General features: G+C 44.1%; 1 protein-coding gene across 4 annotated transcripts in view; it reads right to left on the minus strand.

Moving 5' to 3' along the window:
* Positions 1 to 22,581, minus strand: part of dok6 (docking protein 6) — a 506,642-nt gene that overhangs the window by 280,488 nt on the left and 203,573 nt on the right. For all 4 annotated transcript variants that reach the window (XR_010975088.1, XR_010975089.1, XM_068032346.1 and 1 more), the window contains exon 2: positions 2,472 to 2,579. Coding sequence is in view for 2 of the 4 variants with exons in the window: in XM_068032346.1 (XP_067888447.1) it covers positions 2,472 to 2,579 (108 nt within the window). In the remaining 2 variants the exon portion in view is untranslated. The remainder of the gene's footprint in view (positions 1 to 2,471; positions 2,580 to 22,581) is intronic.

Below are 22,581 nucleotides of genomic sequence, written 5' to 3' on the forward strand. Positions count from 1 at the left end.
TAGTCCTGGCTCTGTTGAGATGCAACCCATGCAGCTTGTACAGCTCCCAACATCCACTGACTTGGTCCAAATACCCCAGGAATCTAAAGCCCTTCCTTCTGCACCATTTCTCCAGCCATGCATTCATCTGTACTAATCTCCAATTTCTGTACTAGCCTCCAATTTCTGTACTTGCAAGTGTGTGGCACTGGGAATAATCTGGAGATTACTATCTTTGAGGTCCTGATTATTAATTTCTGACCTAGCTCCCTAAAATCTACCTCCAGGACCTCAACCCTCTTTCTATGTCATTGGTATAGACCACAAACCTTGGCTGTTCATCCTCCCCCCTCAGAATGTTCTGTAGTTCCTCTGTGACATCTCTGACCCTGACACCAGGAGGCAACTTACCATCCTGGAATCACATCTGCAGTCACAGAAACTTCTGTGCATTCCTATGACTATTGAATCATCAATCGCTATTGCTTTTCTGGCCTTCTTTCTCCGCAGTTGTACAGCTGAGCCACCCATGGTGCAGTGGACTTGGCTCTGACTGATGGCCATACACTAGGAAATGCTAGGTACACTGGACAGTTTTCCAGCTAGCCAGCACACAATAACTCAGCGCAGGGAGAGTCCAGCTCTACTTTGTGGTGCAGCTTCAGCAGAGAATTTGAAACCAAGTGGTCACCTCCATGAACATGCCAATGGCATCCACAATGATGGAGCCTCTGCTAACAGCTCTAATAGCTGCTACGGGAGCTAACACCACTGCCATGCAGGCTCAGTCGACTACCACCTTGACTCTGGGAAGCCACAATAAAAACACGGCTCTTACTTTTCTTGACTTAATTTTTTTAGGCTTTTTTCATGTTAATGCAATCCAACTGGAAAAGGTTGGGAGCCGCAAATGAGATGTTAAAGAGTCGCATGGGGCTCGGGAGCCACAGGTTGGAGACTCCTGATCTAGTCAATAGTGTAGGTGGAAATTCGTTTTCAAGAACAGCTGGTTAACCCAAAAGAAAGCCAAGCTCAATCCATAACAATCGAAGGCAATCAGAAGCTCAAGGCCTAGAAACTCCTTTAGGGTCTGAAAAATGGTCATGGCACCTAAGCCTCCAATACGAGCCAGGCATGCGCTGTCTGCAAACTAACTATAGGCAAAAAAAAGATATCTAGTTCCTGTGCCTGAAACAGTGTTGGGCTTGCTGTGTTCAGGAGAAACAGGCCTAAAAGGCAGTTCACAAAAAGGTAGGTTAGTTCTAAATACTAACGTGAATGTGGAGCCAGGAAGTGTAGCAGTGCTCCTCCCCAACCCACATGCCGTTGCTGGGCACTGGTCATTATTTTTCTTCTTTTCCCCTGTACAACAACTATGAACACTGATTTCCTTGGGTAATTCTTATGCAAATATTCATTCTCAATATTCAGCAAGGATGTTATTGTGGTGTCTATTAATGTGATGTTAGACTGCTTTATTCTCCTTCTGCAAACTACGGTTTATAATTCAGGTTTTTTTTACGTACTAAATTTGGATTAAGCTCAATTTATTGCATGAAAACTTTTATTATGTTAATGTATAAAATTAATTCATAAATTTAACCTTACTGCAAAAATGCAAAATACTTAATTTAATTTAAAGCGTTATCATAAACAGAACTAGTTCTAATTATGTAATGTGTGATGCAATAATGAAACCCAAGCAATGCCAAGTCATTTTCAGCTCCCTTTTCCCATTTCTCCAGTAATTTCTTGTTTATTTCCTCCAAGGTTATTTAAAGTTCAGCTGTAAGTGGTTACCCAGTGAACAGTGTGATACTGCAGTTAATGGCCTAGAATTTGGGCCGAGGCTATCTGCATATGCATTAAGGTCTAATGACCGTTTCAGGCACATGTAATGGACACCTCTTGTTTATCCTTACCCAATATGGTGGCTGGCACAGTTCTGACCAGAATAGTCAGCACGTGTCCTGTCCACCATATTGGGGCCTTCGTAGTCTGAAAAACGGGCACTGCGCAGACCATTATCCAGGCCATAAGGCTGACACTGATGTACTCCAGTGTAAGAGTTCTCTTGTTAACTTCAGCAATCCCATACCCCATTTAAGAAAACCAAGGAACCGAAGGACTTTGTTACTAATAATTCACAACAAAACAAACTTAAAATGTCATTTCTCTTTACAACAAGCTGTTAAGTAAAATTCAGCAAATTTAAATGTCAAGTAAAAGGGTACTTAACAAATAAGTGAATTCATGTATTGATTTAAAATGGGTAAGGAAAAATTAATCTACTGTGGTGTTAAAAGCACTGGCGTCCAAAGCCAAATCAATTACTCCAGCCTCATGACCTAAGTGACCTTAATTCCAACAAGATGAATCTCCCCCACCCCCAGAAATGATAACTAAGAATATTAAATGCTAAGTTGCTGAATTGCAGTTACTGCTAATACCTTCCATCTTATAAGATTCAGTAGAAAGCTGAGAATACGTACCTTGTGAAAGTTCCGGAAATAGGCCGCCTTTTCATCAGGAAATTTCTCTAACCTTCTAGGACCTTTGCTGGAGGCTTTCTTAAATACCAACCAACACCTTCTGTACATCTGTTGGAAAAATTCATAAAATGCAAACAAGCCTCGTTAGTGTACTGTTAAAATATTAGAATCAAAACATAATGATAAAGAAGATAATATTGTCCAGTGTGAGATAACAATAAAACCCACAGCCAATTATATGTTTATTATTGCTACATCCGACATCACGAGCATGGCTTAGGCAAAGGCATTTTTTTTTAACTTCACATTGAAAGAACCAAAACATTTGATTGCTCCCCCATCCCCTGCACAATTCTCTCCCCTTCTCTCTTGAAGATGATAACTTATCCTGGAATATAGCTCCACAGGTAGCACCTGCGGCCTTCCAGAACCTTGTCCAATTAGCCATTCCACATGTGTCAGGTGAAACAGGGAGGGGGATGAGTTTTAAACCCCCACACCACCCCCACCTCTCCGCACCCCACCCCACCCCACTCCCAGTTGGGTGAGAGAGGGACTGGGGATCACTTCTTAAAATTCTGAAACACGACCAATCAGCCACGAACGTGCCTACTTCCAGTTTAACTGAGGCGGATTTGGGAGGCAGGCGAGCAGCCTGTTCTCAAGAGGCGAGTCAGTAGTTTAAATATGCTAATGAGGCTGCGTGCCTGAGAATTTGGTTGCTTTTTAGACTTAATGGCTGAGGCAGGATTTCCCGGGGCTTGGGAAACCTGCCAGCTGAAGGGAGGCCAGAATAGCCAGATCCAACAGCAAGTGCTTTTCATAGCATCATTTATGGGCCAGGAGGAGCAGCAGTGCTTCCCCACAGCCCCTGAAGCTTACCTACCACAAACCACCTCCCTCCCCTCAATCAGCCTCCCTCCTCGTGCTTGGACGATCTCCTTTCACCCTGCGTGATTTCCAGGCCGGTCTCTCCCCCCACCATGATCTCTGAACCCTTCACAATCTCCAAGCTGACTCCCCTGCCATCTCCCCATCACCCACAATTTCACCCACTCCCAACCGCCCACAATCCCTCCCTCACTCCCTCTTCTCTGGTTCCCAGCTACAGCCTTGTACCGCATGCCTTCCCGCACGACAGTCAGCCAGCCTTCAATCTGCTGGGAGGGAGACAGAGAAAAAAATTCAAATGAGTTTCTGCTGATAAAATTCAGCAGGACCTCCACATTTCCCGTATTTACAGGCTATCCAGTCACTACAAATCCCCCCTGCTCCCTCCCCACTCATCATTGGTGAGATCCCATCCAAATACAAACCTGGCCTCACACAATATTCATGTACATGCAACTTTCTGAAAGGTTAGTGGATAGTGATCAGGAGTAGAAACCCCTGGCAGTACTGTTTCTCTTTGCCACTGAAGTCAATTTAAGGTCCTTGCTCCAGACAGCCAAAATCAGCTAACAACAATTCCAAAGTAGAGCTCTAACACTTTCAAGGACATTTCTTTAGCTACACTTCAATGCTGAGTGAAAACTGTGTGTTACAGTTCACTTTCAGAATCACAAATATCGCCAATGGTGGAACAGATCAGGGATCAATTCTGTGGTCTTTTTGGCTTTTATGGCTCATGACCACATTACACAGGAAATTGACCCAGCCAACCATCAGTTAAACAAGTCTATTAACCATGCTGCAGTTATAATTGTGCTGCTTATTCAGTTAAAATTATTTCACAGATTTAATGGACCATTTAGGAAAAGCCTGGTATACAATCAGCCATGGAAGTAGTAATGGCATTTTGACAACTGATTAAGAGAATCAGTGAGAATGTAACATTACGGGGAGTGGTCCTATTGTTCAGATTGAAGTGAAGACGATGATGTTTGAAACATTTACTGAAGTGGGTTGTCGGTCAAACAGACTGAAATAACAACAACAGCAACACCAACTTAGATTTACATAGCGCCTGTAAAGTAATAAGGCTTTGCAAGGTGCTTCACAACAGCAATATAAAACATTATTTTATATGTTGTGAGGTGATGCATTTTGGGAGGACTAACAAGGTAAGGGAATATACAATGGATGGTAGGACCCTAGGAAGTACAGAGGGTCAGAAGGACCTTGGTGTACTTGTCCATAGATCACTGAAGGCAGCAGCACAGGTAGATAAGGTGGTTAGGAAGGCATATGGGATACTTGCCTTTATTAGCCGAGGCATAGAATATAAGAGCAGGGAGGTTATGATGGAGCTGCATAAAATGCTAGTTAGGCCACATCTGGAGTACTGTGTACAGTTCTGGGCATCACACTATAGGAAGGATGTGATTGCACTGGAGAGGGTGCAGAGGAAATTCACCAGGATGTTGCCTGGGCTGGAGCATTTCAGCTATGAAGAGAGACTGAGAAGGCTAGGGTTGTTTTCCTTAGAGCAGAGAAGGCTGAGGGGAGATATGATTAAGGTATGCAAAATTATGAAGGACATTGATAGGTTGGATAGGAAGAAACTTTTTCCCTTAGCGGAGGGGTCAATAACCAGGGGGCATAGATTTAAGGTAAGGTGCAGGAGGTTTAGAGGGGATTTGAGGAAAAAAAAATTCACCCAGACGGTGGTTAGAATCTGGAACGCACTGCCTGAAGAGGTGGTAGAGGCATACAAGGCTATGGGCCAAGTGCTGGAAAACGGGATTAGAATAGTTAGGTGCTTGATGGCCGGCAGGGACACGATGGGCCGAAGGGCCTGTTTCTGTGCTGTATAACTCTATGAATCTATGAACATTCAACACCGAACCACATAGAGAGATAATAGAGCAGATGACCAAAAGCTTGATCAAAGAGGTAGGTTTTAAGGAGTGTCTTAAAGGTGGAAACAGAGGTAGAGAGACAAGCGGTTTAGGGAGGGAATTCTAGAACTTAGGGCCAGGCTGCTGAAGGCACTGCCACCAATGGTGGAGTGATTAATTGCTCCTTTCTAACAAGCATGGGAGTGAAAACACACCAGCTGCTCTCAGTTTACTGGGAGCAACAAAAGATTCTTTGAGTAATTCAAGCAATGGTAGTTAGAAGCTGGTGAAGAAAAGTTTAATTTGGTAGCTACTGTTACCATTGAAGGATAAAATAGTGGCAGCTCCATATTCTTTCTGACAATGCTGAATCAATACCAACTGATCTTTCCTAATGCAGGTTTACTTTGACTTTTATAATCGGTGTAAATAAAACCCCACAGTAATCTGATCACTTCCCGACGGGATCCAGAGCTTGTCCATTACAGCTCAGGAATATTCAATTATTACGACTTCTGAACAAGTTTCCTGGACACCAAGGTAACATAAATATTGCCTGTCGCACAAAATCCTCAGCATGTTGTGGCAAAAGCTTTAATGCACAACTTGGCATTTCGATAATTGCTTCAGGCTAATATACCTGTTCAGCAATTTTTCTTAGTGCTGTGCTTGACCTTTAGTTTGATATGTAAACGTTAAACTGCCTCAGGAGGTGACCACCACTTCACATTAATGTGTAATATAATGCATTCTGAAATAAAAGACTGACGGATGTGTCAGCTTATCAGTGTGAAACCATCCAAAGTCAGGGTGCCCAACTGATATCATGCCTTACCCTGAAGAGAAGCTGAGGGCAGTGTTGATTTTGTGATATGCACACAATGCTGACTTACAGGGAAAAAATAAATCACCATCATAAAAAACAGGGCAATTGCTGCAAAACCCTACATCACAACAATGATATTCTTTGAAGGTTTAACATCGCTTGGTCTATCAATTGCACCAGGATAACCAAAAATACACACATAAAATATAAGAACTCCCTTTTTACTACAAAGATTGGAAATAATATTCAACATTGCTTTATGATTTTACTATAATACTTCTTTAAAAAAGCATAAAGTTGCCATTGCCCGTTTAATTTCCATGAGACTTTTGCATGGCAAGTTACTCTAAGTGGGCGATCGAAACGGTGTGCACCCTCTATGAGGCATCTGAGACCTCTGTGAACAGGGCAAGCAACCGGTTCAAGAACTGTTAATGAGCAGCACAGAGTCTAAACCAGGAAGTGCAAGTCAGTATAGTGACTGGAATGTTGAATCAGGTACAAAAAGTGAAATAAAGAGGTAACGATTGATTGGATTAAGAGAGAGAAAAAAGACAATAGAAAAAGTAAAATAATATAATTTTTAAAAATTCTCCAACAATTAAAAGCTGAAGGAATGAGACTCCACACTTATAATAGTTCACTTTCAGTGCCAGAGAGGTTTGTTGGCAGTAATTAAGACTATTGCACCATTAAAAAAGGATACTTAGATTGAACTGGACATGCCCTAACTTTGTGACGAGTTTACTTGGTATCTATCGTGAAAAGACAACAAATTCACACTGTTTTATATACTGAATGGTGAGTCAGACAATGAGATGCCATTTTCAGGAAGCTATCGGTGGAGCAACGCAGCTCAGATAGCAGCCTCCAGATCTTAGAGTTTAACCATCTATCTGTCCCCATCTGAAGTTGCTGTAGCATTTGCGCATAAGTAACAGTGAGCAATATCAGCCTCACATTTCCTTTGGCAGCAAAATGTGTTTTTTTTTTGTTGACCTTGTTACCTTGTGCAATATTTACCAATGATGCCAACAAAGAAGGCAGGAGGCTTTTTTTTTTTTAATTTGTTCATGGGATGCATCGCTGGCCAGGCCAGCATTTATTGCCCATCCCTAATTGCCCTTGAGAAGGTGGTGGTGACCTGCCTTCTTGAACCGCTGTAGACCATGTGGGGTAGGTACACCCACAGTGCTAGCGGTTAGATACAACTGAGTGGCTTGCTAGGCCATTTCAGAGGGCATGTAAGAGCCCATTGCTGTGGGTCTGGAGTCACATGTAGGCCAGACCAGGTAAGGACAGCAGATTTCCTTCCCTGAAGGACATTAGTGAACCAGATGGGTTTTTACAACAATCGACAATGGTTTCAGGGCCATCATTAGACCAGCTTTTTAATTCCAGATTTATTAATTGAATTCAAATTCCACCTTCTGCTGTGGTGGGATTTGAACCCATGTCCCCAGAGCAATACCCTGGGTCTCTGGGTTACTAGTCCAGTGACAATACCATTACGCCACCACCTCTCTGGCTGGAGGCTGGAAGACTTACAAATGCTCCCATTGGTATCAGGGCGAGTAAAGAGTGAGGATGCAAGCAACATACTTTCTTGCATCACCTCACAAGTAAAATAGCCCTAAGTACTTGTTACCTCAAGGATATTCACTTTATACAGAAAACAATTATAAATAATCCATTTAAAGTATTGGCAGGAGAGGTGGCACTGAGAGTTAGGACTGTGATTGCAAAATTTCCAACTAGTTTGTTAAAGAAGGGGATAAACAGATCAGAAGATGGGAGAAAGCTACCTAAAACAAAATTAGATGAAAATAAAAGTACTTGGAATACTTTAAAGATCAAGTTTTATGAGTCCAGGCAGATAGCAGAATGACCCAGCACAGTCAGGGTCAACACCTTGTTATCTACTGCCAGGCTCCTAAGGGTAGGACAAAAGTAGCAGCTCCAAGGGACCACCATCTGGCCCCAAGCCACAGACCATCCTGACATGCTATTCCTACACTGGTGCTGAGTCAGAATCCAGGAACTCCCTACCCAATGGCACTGTGGAAAAACCTTCGCCACACAGACTGCACCAGTTCAAGGCGGCTCAGCATCACCACCTTCAAGGGCAACTGGGAAGGGCAATAAATGTCAGCCTTACCAGCAATGCCACATTGCCGAGAAAGAAAAAGAAACACAGGCTGGGATTTTACACATGGGCACTGTTGGGAAGTCTACCAGCCCCAATAGTGCGCCCCTGCCTCCAAGCCTATTGCAGAACTTCGGCAGGTTCCTGGCTCAGCTCAGAAGTCCAGTGGGCAGAGGTCAGCAAATTGTCCAGGGCATGATCTGTGGTTCAGCATGGACAGAGCAACAGGCTAAAGAAAAAATTAACCATTTCATTTTAAAACATATCATGGTCTATACATATAGGCTCTTCCTTTAATTTTGAAATTATCCACCACTTGTTACCGGGAGTATGGCCAAATGATAGCAACACACAGCACTGCTGGCACTCAGAATGGGAAAGCATTAATTCTGGAAAAAAAATACATTATGTGAAACATCCCAGTCATTAACCAGCATTTACAATGCATTTTTCAATGGAAATGTTTTACACTCCCAAGCACCAAATGCACAGAAGTAGCAGTGACAAGCGGATACTTAGACAATCAGTCTAGTGTGCACTATAACCCTGCCTACTGTGCAATGTAATCCCATCCACTGTGCACTGCAATCCTGCCTAATGTGCAATTTAATCCCATACACTGTGCACTGTGATCCTGCCTAATGTGCACTGTAATATTATCTACTGTGCACTGTAATTCTGCCTACTGTCCACTGTAATCCCATCCACTGTGCACTGTAATGCCATCTACTCTACACTGTAATCCTGCCCACTGTGCACTGTAATCCTGCCTAAACTGCACTGTAATCCCATCGACTGCACACTGTAATCCAGCCTACTGTGCACTGCATTGCTACCTGCGTACAGTAACTCTTCCTACGCTGGACTGTATTCCTGTCTAGTGTGCACTGCAATCCTGCCTACTGTGCATTGTAATCTTGCCTAGTGTGCACTGCAATCCTGCCTACTGTGCATTGTAATCTTGCCTAGTGTGCACTGTTATAAAAACAGAAAGTGCTGAAAATACTCAGCAGGTCTGGCAGCATCTGTGGAGAGAGAAACAGAGTTAATGTTTCAGGTCAGGGACCTGTGCGCTGTTATTTTGCTTGCTCTGCACTGTAATCCTGTCAACTGTTTGCTATAATCCTGCCTACTGTCCACTGTAATCCTAACTACTCTACACTGTAACCCTGCCTACTGTGCACTGTAATGTTGCCTGCTGTGCAATACAATCCACAGTAATATGGATGATTGTGAAACACTGCTGATGTCACTTATACCCGTGATTAAAATATTTAGCACCAGGTAATAATTCAAGTAACATATTTTCTCTTTCAGTAAAATCACTTAGCATTAATTTAAGTACATATGTCAACCAGTCAGTGCCAGTGAAAATAACTCTGTGCATGTACAGGAATATCTCCATGAATATTAAAAATGGTCCATAAATAAACTCATGGTCCTGTGAAAATGGTCAATTTGTATTTTTGTCGTACATATTGAGGCCATCAAAGCCAATCGTGGAGTAATGAATTGAGGATGAAGAGCAGAGCTTAGCACTATGCAAAACACACTTGTTTTCAATCTTTCCTACTTCAATTTTAATGTATTATTAAAATGAGACCTAAGGCTCAATTTTGGATTGCCATTTTTGGGCCTGAAAATGGGCCTGCCCAGCCACAGGCTTTGTCATTCTACCTTGGACAAAGTAGCACAGCATTCTGTTTGATTACTGATGATGTATCAATTCCATGAGAGACAAGTATGCCAGCATGAGATGCGATTGAAATGTGTGAGACGCACATTAGGCTTGACAGTGCGGACTCAAGAGTAGCACTAACAGAGCCTGGCAGCGCACTTGACCATTAAGTCAGGATATGATCTGAGGCACAAAGAAGCCTGAAAGGATGACAAAATTTGGTCCTACTCCACCATAAAAATATGAATAAAGCATCTGAGGAATATTTGTTTATCACAATTAGTGCTATTTGACTGAGAGCATGCTGAGTGGGGAGAAGCAGGAAGGAGAGAGTGGGGACTGGACATCTGTCCGAGACCAAGTCAGCAAGAGCTTTGGGTCTTAATGTGGATAATTCCAGTTGTCTCTAACATCACCCAGCACTGTCTTAACTGGGCCCGTCATCTTTTATAAGCCAGAGTGTGCCTTTTAACCTTCCTAAAATCTAGATAAACAAGTGAGACCCAGGGGTCAAATAGGGAGCCCCTATCAAGGGTCCCCTGACTCACTGAAACATACCCCAAGCAATTACATGATTCTCCTCACCTTCCACAGGCAGAATGAATATACGCTCCATTGGCCGACTTTCACTTGGGAAACTCTGTGCTAGTGAGACAGTAAGATTCTAAAAATTAGGTTGGTAGCATTACTGCCCATTAACCCTGAGAAACGACCCGCTAAAACATTTATGGGGGCAGGCAAAATGCCTGCCTGAAACATGCAGTCAGTCTCCTTGTGCAAATCTGGGTCCCAGCGATATCGTTAGGACCCCAATTACAATTTCAAGTGCCACTTGGCAGAGCTTGCAACTTGGCCTGCATGCTAGCACTCCTCCTAGCTTCACAAAATTACCCCCTCGCTCCATCTTGACATTGCATTGCCCCCGCCCCCATCTGTGCGCCTCTGCAGGCGTCCCAGCCAGCCAACACTGCTGAGACTGAAGAGCTGCGAGCTGCATTCCTCCCGTTAGCTGCTCTCCTGAAAAATTCAAAATAGAGCGAGACCTCAGAATCGCAGCAACATCTTCACCATCAGAATGGGTAGTCAGCCAGCATGTGCCTCTGGTCAAATGCCTAAAAGTCAAATACAACTAATTGCTGGCTAGAAAACAATCATTTATTTAACATAGAATAGGTAAACGAACAGTAGTTGGTATAAACAGCAAACTCACTGTGGTTTACAAACTATTATTCTCCTCAATGCTATCAAACCAACAAAACCCTTCAGCTGAGCTATCTCTCATCATAGAATTAAATGTTGGAACACGGCCTCTTGTACGACAAAACATTATCAACGCTGAAGTCCGTTGGTTTCTTAGGGGAGAACAGGGGAATGTGCCTTTTGGGGGTAGATCTTTTATCAAAACTCAAACGACTCACACCCGAAATGTAACTTCCTTGGATTTTTTTCACAGATGCTGCCTGGCTGGCTGAGTGTTTCCAGTATTTTCTCATTCTGTTTCAGATTTCCAGACTCTGCTGTCAATCAAAATCCAAATGTCGTGCAAATAATGTGCCCTCTATTTGAAATGTTGATCTATCCCATATATACTGAACTGAATTCCAGAACAAAAAAAGATCAGCAATAGGCTGTTCTTTTAAAAGTTTGTTTGAATGATGCTGCAAATCAAGCAGTGATTGGTGGAGACAAGTTAACTTGTTAGACGAGTTAACTTCAGGCTGTAGGTTTCTGACAAAGAGTGAACTTGTCTTTTCTCTCCACAGATGCTGCATTTTCTGTTTTTATTTCCTACAAATGCAGTTTTACTTATTTAACACTTTAAGAAGATACAGTGAATACGAGCCTTAGACTTGAGTTGTTGGTGCAACAATCCTGTGCTTTGAAACTCAATAGCTTTGACCATAATCCCTAATTCCATATCCATTGCCCAGCCATACGGACAGACTATCAATTTCAGAGCTACAGCTGGTCATTATAAATTAACCTGGTTTTTGCCCCATGCATGGCCAGACCATTGAGAAATAATGAATTAACATGGACAAAAATATGCCACAATTTGGTCATGACCCTTGTAAACATCACAGCACTCCTACCCCCAATATAGCGGATAAGCTGGTACAAGAGGGAAGACACGCCACTACACTGCAAGAAAAAATAGACTGTCCTAATCCAATGGCACTCAAACTCAGAAAGCCCCCTGGTGTTTCCCTGCCCAGTTTAACACACCCTCTTTCCATAGCATATGGCAATAAAACATTCCAATTGTAAAGCATGCAATAATCCTTTCTTTGTTTCGTTGGCCTCCTTATCTCGAGAGACAATGGGTAAGCACCTGGAGGTGGTCAGTGGTGTGTGGAGCAGCGCCTGGAGTGGCTATAAAGGCCAATTCTAGAGTGACAGGCTCTTCCACAGGTGCTGCAGAATAACTTGTTTGTCGGAGGTGTTACACAGTTGGCTCTCCCCTTGCGCTTCTGTCTTTTTTCCTGCCAACTGCTAAGTCTCTTCGATTCACCACACTTTAGCCCCGCCTTTATGGCTGCCCACCAGCTCTGGCGATCGCTGGCAACTGACTCCCACGACTTGTGATCAATGTCACAGGACTTCATGTCGCGTTTGCAGACGTCTTTAAAGCGGAGACACAGACGGCCGGTGGGTCTGATACCAGTGGCGAGCTCGCTGTACAATGTGTCTTTGGGGATCCTGCCATCTTCTATGCGGCTCACATGGCCAAGCCATCTCAAGCGCCGCTGACTCAGTAATGTGTATAAGCTGGGGATGTTGGCCGACTCGAGGACTTCTGTGTTGGAGATACGGTCCTGCCACCTGATGCCAAGTATTCTCCGGAGGCAGCGAAGATGGAATGAATTGAGAAGTCGCTCTTGGCTGACATACGTTGTCCAGGCCTCGCTGCCATAGAGCAAGGTACTGAGGACACAGGCCTGATACACTCGGAATTTTGTGTTCCGTGTCAGTGTGCCATTTTCCCACACTCTCTTGGCCAGCCTGGACATAGCAGTGGAAGTCTTTCCCATGCGCTTGTTGATTTCTGCATCTAGAGACAGGTTACTGGTGATAGTTGGGCCTAGGTAGGTGAACTCTTGAACCACTTCCAGAGCGTGGTTGCCGATATTGATGGATGGAGCATTTCTGACGTCCTGTCCCATGATGTTCGTTTTCTTGAGGCTGATGGTTAGGCCAAATTCATTGCAGGCAGCCGCAATACTACAAGCAATATAGGTACACATGGGCGAAAGCCAAAATAATCATTGTTAGAGTTTATGCCCCTGTAAGGACTATCTGAGCAAAATAGGCTGCTGCCTCAATATGCAAAGTTATGAGGCAAAAATAGAAATAGATAAACAAGTCAAATGCAAAATGCTGCAAATGCCAAAAATCTTAAATAGAAGCAGAAACTGCTGGGAATTCTCAGCAACTCTGGCAGCATTTATGGAGAGAGACAGAGTTAACATTTCTAATCGATGACCTTTCATCAGAATTGGTTATAACAAGGAAGGCTATCTTGCACTCACACCGCAGACAAAAAAATACATCGTCGCTAGCTGTCATAATCAGATGCAGGTTATCCTGAATGTGAAGTCCAAGCAAACATAATAGTTGTTATTCTGAGCGCGGAGTTGAAGCAAGCTGCTGAAGCAGGGCGATAACATTTATTTTGTATCTACTTCAGTTGATTTGACAGTACTTAATGCTGACACTGAGTAGTGCAGATATGCTTCACTACCCAGAGCACAAAGGTTCACTCCCAAAACCATCAACTTAATATCAGTTACCTCACACGGTTTGTCAGGATCAAATTTTCTGGGAACAATGTTCCTATCTTCAATCAGTAATCAAAGTCGAACATACAAATGCATAATGGCCATGAAAACTTGTGAGATGCCACCCCAGCAATTATATGAGATCAGTGGGAGGGTACCAAATTAGCCTGGGGCATGCAGGAAAAGGTGCAACTGTGGGCACATCTCTGGCGCCTGCCTATCATATGCAGGCAGACAATTTAGCACCTTCCCACTATTGGAAGGGTGTGGCCCAGGTCACAGCCATATCCCCCTGTTGTCAGGAGAGTGATCATGACATTTGGAAATAAAACCATCTTACCAGTCTTTGCAGTTTGAGGATTCATAGCTCACTTCTGCCTGACTGGTTAGCCTCTTTGACTTAACTCACTTGCTATATTGGTGAGTATTCCTACACTGGAGGAAGCGGGATCTCCCAGCACTGGGAATCCTGCCCTTGGCTCTGTCCTGGGTGACATTTGCCTTGTAAAGAGATGGTGGGAGGGGCGTGCTTAATGGTAAAGGTTCCACCCTTTACAATGGAGGTTGGGAAATCCTGAAAACGACAGAAATCCAACAATAACTGCCATGTTCTGGTGAGTTCCTCTAGTCTCCCAACAGAGTTACGGTAGGAGACCAGTGGAACTGCCACTTATTTTCAGAGTCAACATCCCATTTGATAGCAGTTTATTTGCAACACTAATGGTGAATTAACACCTCCTCCAACCACCCCAATGCCTGGTGTTGAATATGGCGATTGGAATGGTGGTAGTAGGTGTTCTTTAACAAGAGGTGGTTATAGTATACAGATTATTGATCTCACTCGTTTTCTACCCAAATTTATTTGACTACTGCCAGAAGAGAGAGAGATATCCAACTGGAAGCTATTTCATGCTTGGATTAGGAATTTCATAAATGGAGACAAAAGCATTGCATTTACATAGAATTTAAAGCACAGAAACAGGCCATTTGGCCCAACTGGTCTATGCTAGTGATTGTGCTCTGCATGAGCATTGTTGCATCTTATTTCATCTCACCCTACTAACATATCTTTCTATTGCTTTCTCCCTCACGTACTTAACTAGATTCCCCTTAAATGCATCTATACTATTTGCCTCAACCATGCCATGTGGTGGCGAGGTCCGTAGTCTCACCACTCTGAGTATCTCCTGAATTGCTTATTGGATTTATTAGTGACTATCTTATATTTCCAGCCACTAGTTTGGACTACCCCGCAAGTGGAAACATCTCTACATCTACCCTATCGAACCCCTTCAGAACTTTATCTCTCAGGGCTCCTCGGTCTTCTGCCTTTTGGAGAAAAGAGACCCTGCCTATTCAGTCTTACCTTTCAGTTCTGGTGTCATCCTTATAAGTCTTTTTTGCACTTTCTCCAGTGCTGCTATATCCTTTTTGTAACATAGAGACCAGAACTCTAAGTGTGGTCTAACCAAGGTTCGATAGCATAACTTCTCTGATTTTGAAATCTATCATTTAGGAATGAACCCCAGTGCACAGTTTATATTTTTTATGGCTTTGTTAACTTGCATTTAATGATTTGTGAATCTCTACCCCTAGATCCCTTTGCTCCTCTTATTTTCCAAGCAGCATGTGGCCCCCTTATTCCTATCAAAATGCACCACCTCACACTTATCTATATTGAAATTCATTTGCCATTTACATGCCGATTCTGCAAGTTTGTCAACATTGCATAGTTTAGTACCACAGTCTATTTACTTGTAATATTCATTCATCATTTCAACCTAAATAGAGGCAAAAAACCTGAAGCAGAGTTTGCTAAAAAAAAAACACATAAATTACGAATTTACCGTAAAGTCTCAAAACTTCCTTTAATTAGGAATCAGACCTCAGTATTTCGAAGCTCCAGACAGTGAGTGGTACACCAAACAGACAATTCACCAATTGGGTTTTGGAGAGGGTGGGTGTGGATTTGCAGTGGTGATGCCTTCACATACTGACTTTCCAATCTCAGCCTTGCACAGTGGCAGATGTCGACTAGGGACAAGGAACCACAAAATATAATAAAAGGTAATTTTCCGATTTCCTGATTACAGATAAGAGCCTCATTTTCTGACCATTGCTTAAATAGGTGGAAAATCAGGAATAGTATGGGCTGGAATTCCTGATAAGTGGTCCTGATGGGCAAATCTCCCTGCCGGGAACACAAAATTATTCCTTTGGAGTTCTTTGAAAAGCTTTTAGACTGTTTATTTTGAAATGTTTTCATTACTGTTACAGTACTAATATATATATATATATATATATATATATATATATATATAGAGAGAGAGAGAGAGAGAGAGAGAGAGCATGTAATTCCTCTGTACTATTCAATGTAATAAAACCCAGTATCTTTGCAATTCTAATTATGTGTCTTAATCATACAGCTGATAGTCGACCATGACACTAAACACCAGCACAAAAAAATGACAAAAATGGAACAAAATTACCTCTTATAAACTCTATTTACAAATCTATTTCCTATATGAAATCCAATCACCATTATTGCTCTAAAATTATATTCACCACTAACTCAGTCCTGTTTGCTTCCTGTGGTCTCTCTAATCCTTTCACAGCCTCCAATTTATTAAACTCCAGGAAGCTTGTTATGAAAGGATAATGCTGGAGCCTATATTTACTCAGTTTCACATTTATTGTGCAGAATAAAAAGATTACAAACATGTAGCTCCTCACTCAAACCCCTCACCAATCTCAGTGAGTGCCACCATGTAAGGCCCTCCTGCCATAGTATATCGAGGGGCTGGAAACCGTGTAAAACCCCTTGGGCTGTATGCACCAGAGAATGTTAGACATAAAATGTAAACATTTTGACAAACATTCTCTGGTGCATACAGCCCAAGGGGTTTTACATGGTTTCCAGCCCCTCGGTATACTATGGCAGGAGGGCCTTACATTGTACATTGTAAATATAACCTGTAATGGCAAGTGTAGGGATGAGGTGGTACAGTGGTGATGATCCAGAGGCCCAGGCTAATGCCCCAGGGACACAGGTTCAAATCCTACCACAGCAGCTCATGGAATTTAAATTCAATTAATTAATAAAAATCGGGAATTGAAAGCTAGTCGCAGTTATGGTGTCATGAAGCTATCAATTGTCATAAAAAACCTGTCTGGTTCACTAATGTCCTTTAGGGATGGTAATCTGCCCGTCCTTACCTGGTCTGGCCTACATGTGACTCCAGACCCACAGCAATGGGGTTGACTCTAAACTGCCCTCTGAAATGGTCTACTAAGACATTGAGTTAGCAGATAGCGATGGGGAACAAATGCTGGCCTTGCCAGCGACGCCCACATCTAATGAAAGAATAAAAAAGTGAGACACCTCATGAACTGTATTGAAAGAAATGACCTGCATTGCACTTTACGTAATGTCAAATTTGAACTTTGATGTAATGTACTTTAGAAATTTTATAAATAAAGTATATTTTTGGGAAAAATGTCACTGTCGCTTTTCTAGGTCACTTTTCTCTGCCAGACAGTGACCTCTCATGTCGCAGGTCCACATCTGATCACTCAGCCTAACTTATTCAGATAGTGTCCATACTTTTGTCACTGCTGGTAATATACTGCAGGCCTGATCACTTTCTTTGCCTGCTTTTATTTATTTATTTAGAGATACAGCACTGAAACAGGCCCGTCAGCCCACCGAGTCTATGCCGACCATCTTTAATCCTACATTAATCCCATATTCCTACCACATCCCCACCTTCCCTCAATTCCCCTACCACCTACCTACACTAGGGGCAATTTACAATGGCCAATTTACCTATCAACCTGCAAGTCTTTGGCTGTGGGAAACCGGAGCACCCGGAGGAAACCCATGCGGTCACAGGGAGAACTTGCAAACTCTGCACAGGCAGTACCCAGAATTGAACCCGGGTCGCGGAGCTGTAAGGCTGCGGTGCTAACCACTGCGCCGCCCATTATTTCTCCCACATTTCCCTACCATACCCAATACTTTGCATATACCTATAATAATCACCATGTCATGGTTCCGTGTACACCAGTGCTTGCAGACTCTATGAAATCCCTCCACCACCCACCACACCCACTCACCAGCCCTGTCCCTGCACGCCAGCCTGAGTTGGGAGTCTCCCAAATTCCTCAGTGGTTTGACTATTGCCATAGGTTTTCCAAAATTTATTAATGAGCTAATGTAATGGGTTTTAAGGAGATATGTTTGTGTTAATGATGGACTTTTTGATTAATTCTGAAGGACTGATCAAGACAAGCCCCACTCCACTGCAATGTTTAATGCAGCTGACACTCTCTCACTCCCTTTCCCCCCATAACAGTCACTGCAGCCTAAAAGTAACATGCCACCTGAAGTGCTGAGACATTTTAATGGCATGACCAGGTGCTTATTTAATTTCCATTTTTGTTTGTTAAGAAAAACTAGTCTACATTATGCACATTTAACATTTAATTTTAAAATGTCAAATTAATTAATTATTGATGGTGAGACCAATCAGACCCTGAGGTCCCATAGCCATGGAAACAAACACTGCCGCATGCGTGTTCTTCTTAGCAGTCATTTACATATTAAATTACACAAGCAATGCAGCAGCCAGTGGGGAAACAGATCTCTAATGCTACCAGCAGAGAATCAGTAACAACAATAGCTTGTATTTATATAGCACCTTTAACATATTAAAGCATCTCAAAGCACTTCACAGGGGGGTTATAAAGCAACACTTGGTACCAAGCCATGTAAGGAGATATTAGGGCAGATAATCAAAAGCTTGGTCAAAGAGGCAGGTTTTAAGCAGTGACTTAAAGGAAGAAAGAGAGGTAGAGAGGTGGAGAGGTTTAGGGAGGGAATTTGAGAGCTTAGGGTCTCGGCATCTGAAAGCTTGAGCAATTAAAATCGGGGATGCTCAAAGGGCCAGAATTAGAGGAGTGCAGATATCTCGGAAGGTTGTGGGGCTGGAGGAGATTATAGCAATACGGAGGGTCAAGGCCATACAGAGATTTGAAAACAAGATTGAGAATTTTAAAATCGAAGCATTGCTTGACCAGGAGCCAATGTTGGTCAGCGAGCACAGGAATGATAGGTGAACAGGACTTGGTGCGAGCAAGGACATGTATTCAGAGATTTGGATGATCTCAAGTTTACGGAGGGTAGAATGTGGGAGGTCAGCCAGGAGAATAGTAAAGTTTAGAGGTATGGATGATACAGCAGAGAAAGAGGCCATTCACACCATCATGCCTGTGGCAGTTCTTTGAAAGAGCTATCCAAATAGTCCCATTCCCCTGCTTTTTCTCCACAGCCCTGCAAATTTTTCCTTTGCAAGTTATTTTTTTTTTATTGCCAAAATATACTTTATTCATAAAAATATGTAAAATAAATACATTGCCAAACAGTTTCAAACAGCATCAAGTCAAAAAATGCAAACAGTGCAAGGGAGATCAGTTTCCTTCAATACAATCATCAGTTGCTTCACAACCCTTCCATTTCACATTTGTCATGCCAATTCCATTTTTACATTGACAGCAAATGAAAATTTTCCCGATACAGTTCGAGGGGTTTCCCATGGATCCAGCCCCTAAGTTCAGGTTGGTGGGGGGACCTTACACTGTGGTCTTTCCTCATTGAGCCTTTGCTGCGGCTGCCCCAAACTTTAGTGCGTCCCTCAGCACGTAGTCCTGGACCTTGGAATGTGCCAGTCTGCAACATTCGGTCGTGGACAACTCTTTGCGCTGGAAGACCAGCAAGGTTCAGGCAGACCAAAGGGCGTCTTTCACCGAATTGATAGTCCTCCAGCAGCAGTTGATGTTTGTCTCGGTGTGCGTCCCTGGGAACAGCCCGTAGAGCACAGACTCCTGTGTTACAGAGCTGCTTGGGATGAACCTCGACAAAAACTACTGCATCTCTTTCCACACCTGCTTTGCAAAGACACATTCCAGGAGGAGGTGGGCGACCGTCTCTTCCCCACCACAGCCACTGCGGGGGCATTGTGTGGAGGGGGCGAGACTTCGGGTGTGCAGGAAGGATCTGATGGGGAGGGCCCTTCTCACCACCAGCCAAGCTACATCTTGGTGCTTGTTTGAAAGTTCTGGCGATGAGGCATTCCGCCAAATGACTTTGGCGGTCTGCTCGGGGAACCATCCGACAGGATCCACCGTCTTCTTTTCCCGTAGGGCCTTGAGGACATTCTGTGCAGACCACTGCCTGATGGATCGGTGGTCAAAGGTGTTTTCCTGCAGAAACTGCTCCACGAAGGATAGGTGGTACGGCACGGTCCAACTGTATGGAGCGTTCCGCAGCAATGTGACCAGGCCCATCCTTCGCAACACCGGGGACAGATAGAACCTCAGCACGTAATGACACTTGGAGTTTGCGTACTGGAGGTCCACACACAGCTTGATGCTGGCCCTTCCGAACCATATCCCCAGCACCTTCAGGTAGTCTGACCTGAAGGGGACAAAGGATCAGTCAGCCTGGTTCCCAAAGAACATGGCCTCGTTCTTGCCGTGGTTAACTTTGGCTCCCGAGGCCAGTTCGAACTGATCGCAGATGCTCATCAGTCTGCGCACAGACAGCGGATCCGAACAGAAGACGGCGATGTCATCCATGGACAGGGAGGTTTAAACCTGAGTGCCTCCACTGCCTGGAATTGTCACCCCTCTTATGCTCGCATCCTTCCGAATAGACTCAGCAAAGGGTTCAATACAGCAAACAAACAAGACCGGGGCGAGAGGACAGCCCTGTCTGACTCCAGATTGGATCGGGAAACTTTCCGATTCCCACCCATTGATTGAGACTGCGCTATTGATGTTTGTGTAGAGCAGTTTGATCCAATTGCAGATTCCCTCCCCAAACCCCATTTTGGAAAGCACGTCCATCATGTAGGTGTGCGATATCCTGTCAAAAGCCTTCTCCTGGTCCAGGCTGATGAAGCAGGTGTCCACCCTCCTCTCCCGCACATAGGCAATCGTATCCCTGAGTAGCGCGAGACTATCAGAGATCTTCCTGCCGGGTACAGTACAGTACGGGCGGCACAGTGGCGCAGTGGTTAGCACCGCAGCCTCACAGCTCCAGCGACCTGGGTTCAATTCTGGGTACTGCCTGTGTGGAGTTTGCAAGTTCTCCCTGTGTCTGCGTGGGTTTCCTCTGGGTGCTCCGGTTTCCTCCCACAAGCCAAAAGACTTGCAGGTTGGTAGGTAAATTGGCCATTATAAATTGCCCCGAGTATAGGTAGGTGGTAGGGAAATATAGGGACAGGTGGGGATGTGGTAGGAATATGGGATTAGTGTAGGATTAGTATAAATGGGTGGTTGATGGTCGGCACAGACTCGGTGGGCCGAAGGGCCTGTTTCAGTGCTGTATCTCTAAACTAAACTAAACTAAAAAGGTCTGATCAGGGTGAATCACCAATTCCAGAGCAGACTTGACTCGACTGGCTATGACTTTGGACAGAATCTTGTAGTCAACATTAAGGAGTGAGATGGGCCGCCAATTTCTGATTTCTGCCCTCTCCCCCTTCCGCTTATAAATGAGGGTGATGATGCCTTTCCTCATGGATTCTGACATGCTGCCGGCCAGGAGCATACTCTCGTATACTTCCAGCAGGTCTGGGCCGACCCAGTCCCACAGGGCCGAGTACAATTCGACCGGTAAGCCGTCGCTTCCGGGAGTTTTACTCGTCTCGAAGGACTCGACAGCCTTTGTCAGCTCATCCATGGTTAGCGGCTTGCCCAGTCTCTCCCTCCTGCTGTCATCTAAGACCTCTGTGATAGATGACAGGAAGGAATGGGAGGCTCTGCTGTCTGTGGGCTTCGCGTCATACAGCCCAGCATAAAAGGATTTGCTGATCCTTAGTATGTCAGACTGCAAAGACGTTACCGAGCCATCCTCTTCCTTCAGGCTGCTGATAACAGAGCTCTCTCTCTGTACCTTTTGGAAGAAGTAACGCGAGCACGTCTCATCCTGCTCGATGGAGCGGACTCTAGACCGGAAGATGATCTTGGAGGCCTCCGTGGCAAAGAGCGAGGCCTGCTGGCTCTTCACCTCTTGGAGGTCCTCCTTGACCTCGACCCCCATTGACTGCAACTGGAGCAGATTTTGCATACTTTTCTGGAGTCGGGACATTTTCCTCTGTCTCTCTCTCACCCTCTGAACACCTTTGTGGATGAAGAACCTCTTGATGTTCTCCTTAATCGCTTCCCACCAGTGAACTGGAGACTCAAAGAGGGGTTTCACGGTCCTCCAAACTTTGTAATCCCTTTTGAGTTCCTCAACGTTCTCTGGGGTCAGCAGTGTAGCATTGAGCTTCCACGTCCCTCTGCCAACCCGCTGGTTGTCCTGTAAGTGACAGTCAGCCAGTAAGAGGCAGTGGTCGGAGAAATGTTATATCCAATTCCCAGAACACTGCTGGTATACACACTACTAGTTTTTTTTTTGCAGCGGCGACAGGGAGAGCGAGGTGGCAGCTGGGTAAGTAAGTCCTATATATTTGGGCAGCGGTTGAACCCGAGACACTACACCTGTAGTGTCTCCCACCCGCCCTCCTCCTCTAACCAAAAAAAAGGACTCGGTGGTGTGCAGATAAAGTAAGGCTTTTTCTATTTATTTTTTTTTCGTGCGATTGGTAAAAACATTTCGTTCCTTTTTCGTTTATCTAAGTTAAGACTAACTTAAGCTTAAGATTGAAAATGGCAGTAGATCTCAGACCCGTGTTATGCTCCTCTTGCTTAATGTGGGAGCTCAGGGACACGGCTGATGTCCCTGACTCCTTCACGTGCTGGAAGTGTGTCCAGCTGCAGCTCTTGTTAGACCGCATGATGGCTCTGGAGCTGCGGATGGACTCACTTTGGAGCATCCGCGATGCTGAGGAGGTC

This window comes from Heterodontus francisci, chromosome 5 (assembly GCF_036365525.1).
Source record: "Heterodontus francisci isolate sHetFra1 chromosome 5, sHetFra1.hap1, whole genome shotgun sequence".
NCBI lineage: Eukaryota > Metazoa > Chordata > Chondrichthyes > Heterodontiformes > Heterodontidae > Heterodontus > Heterodontus francisci.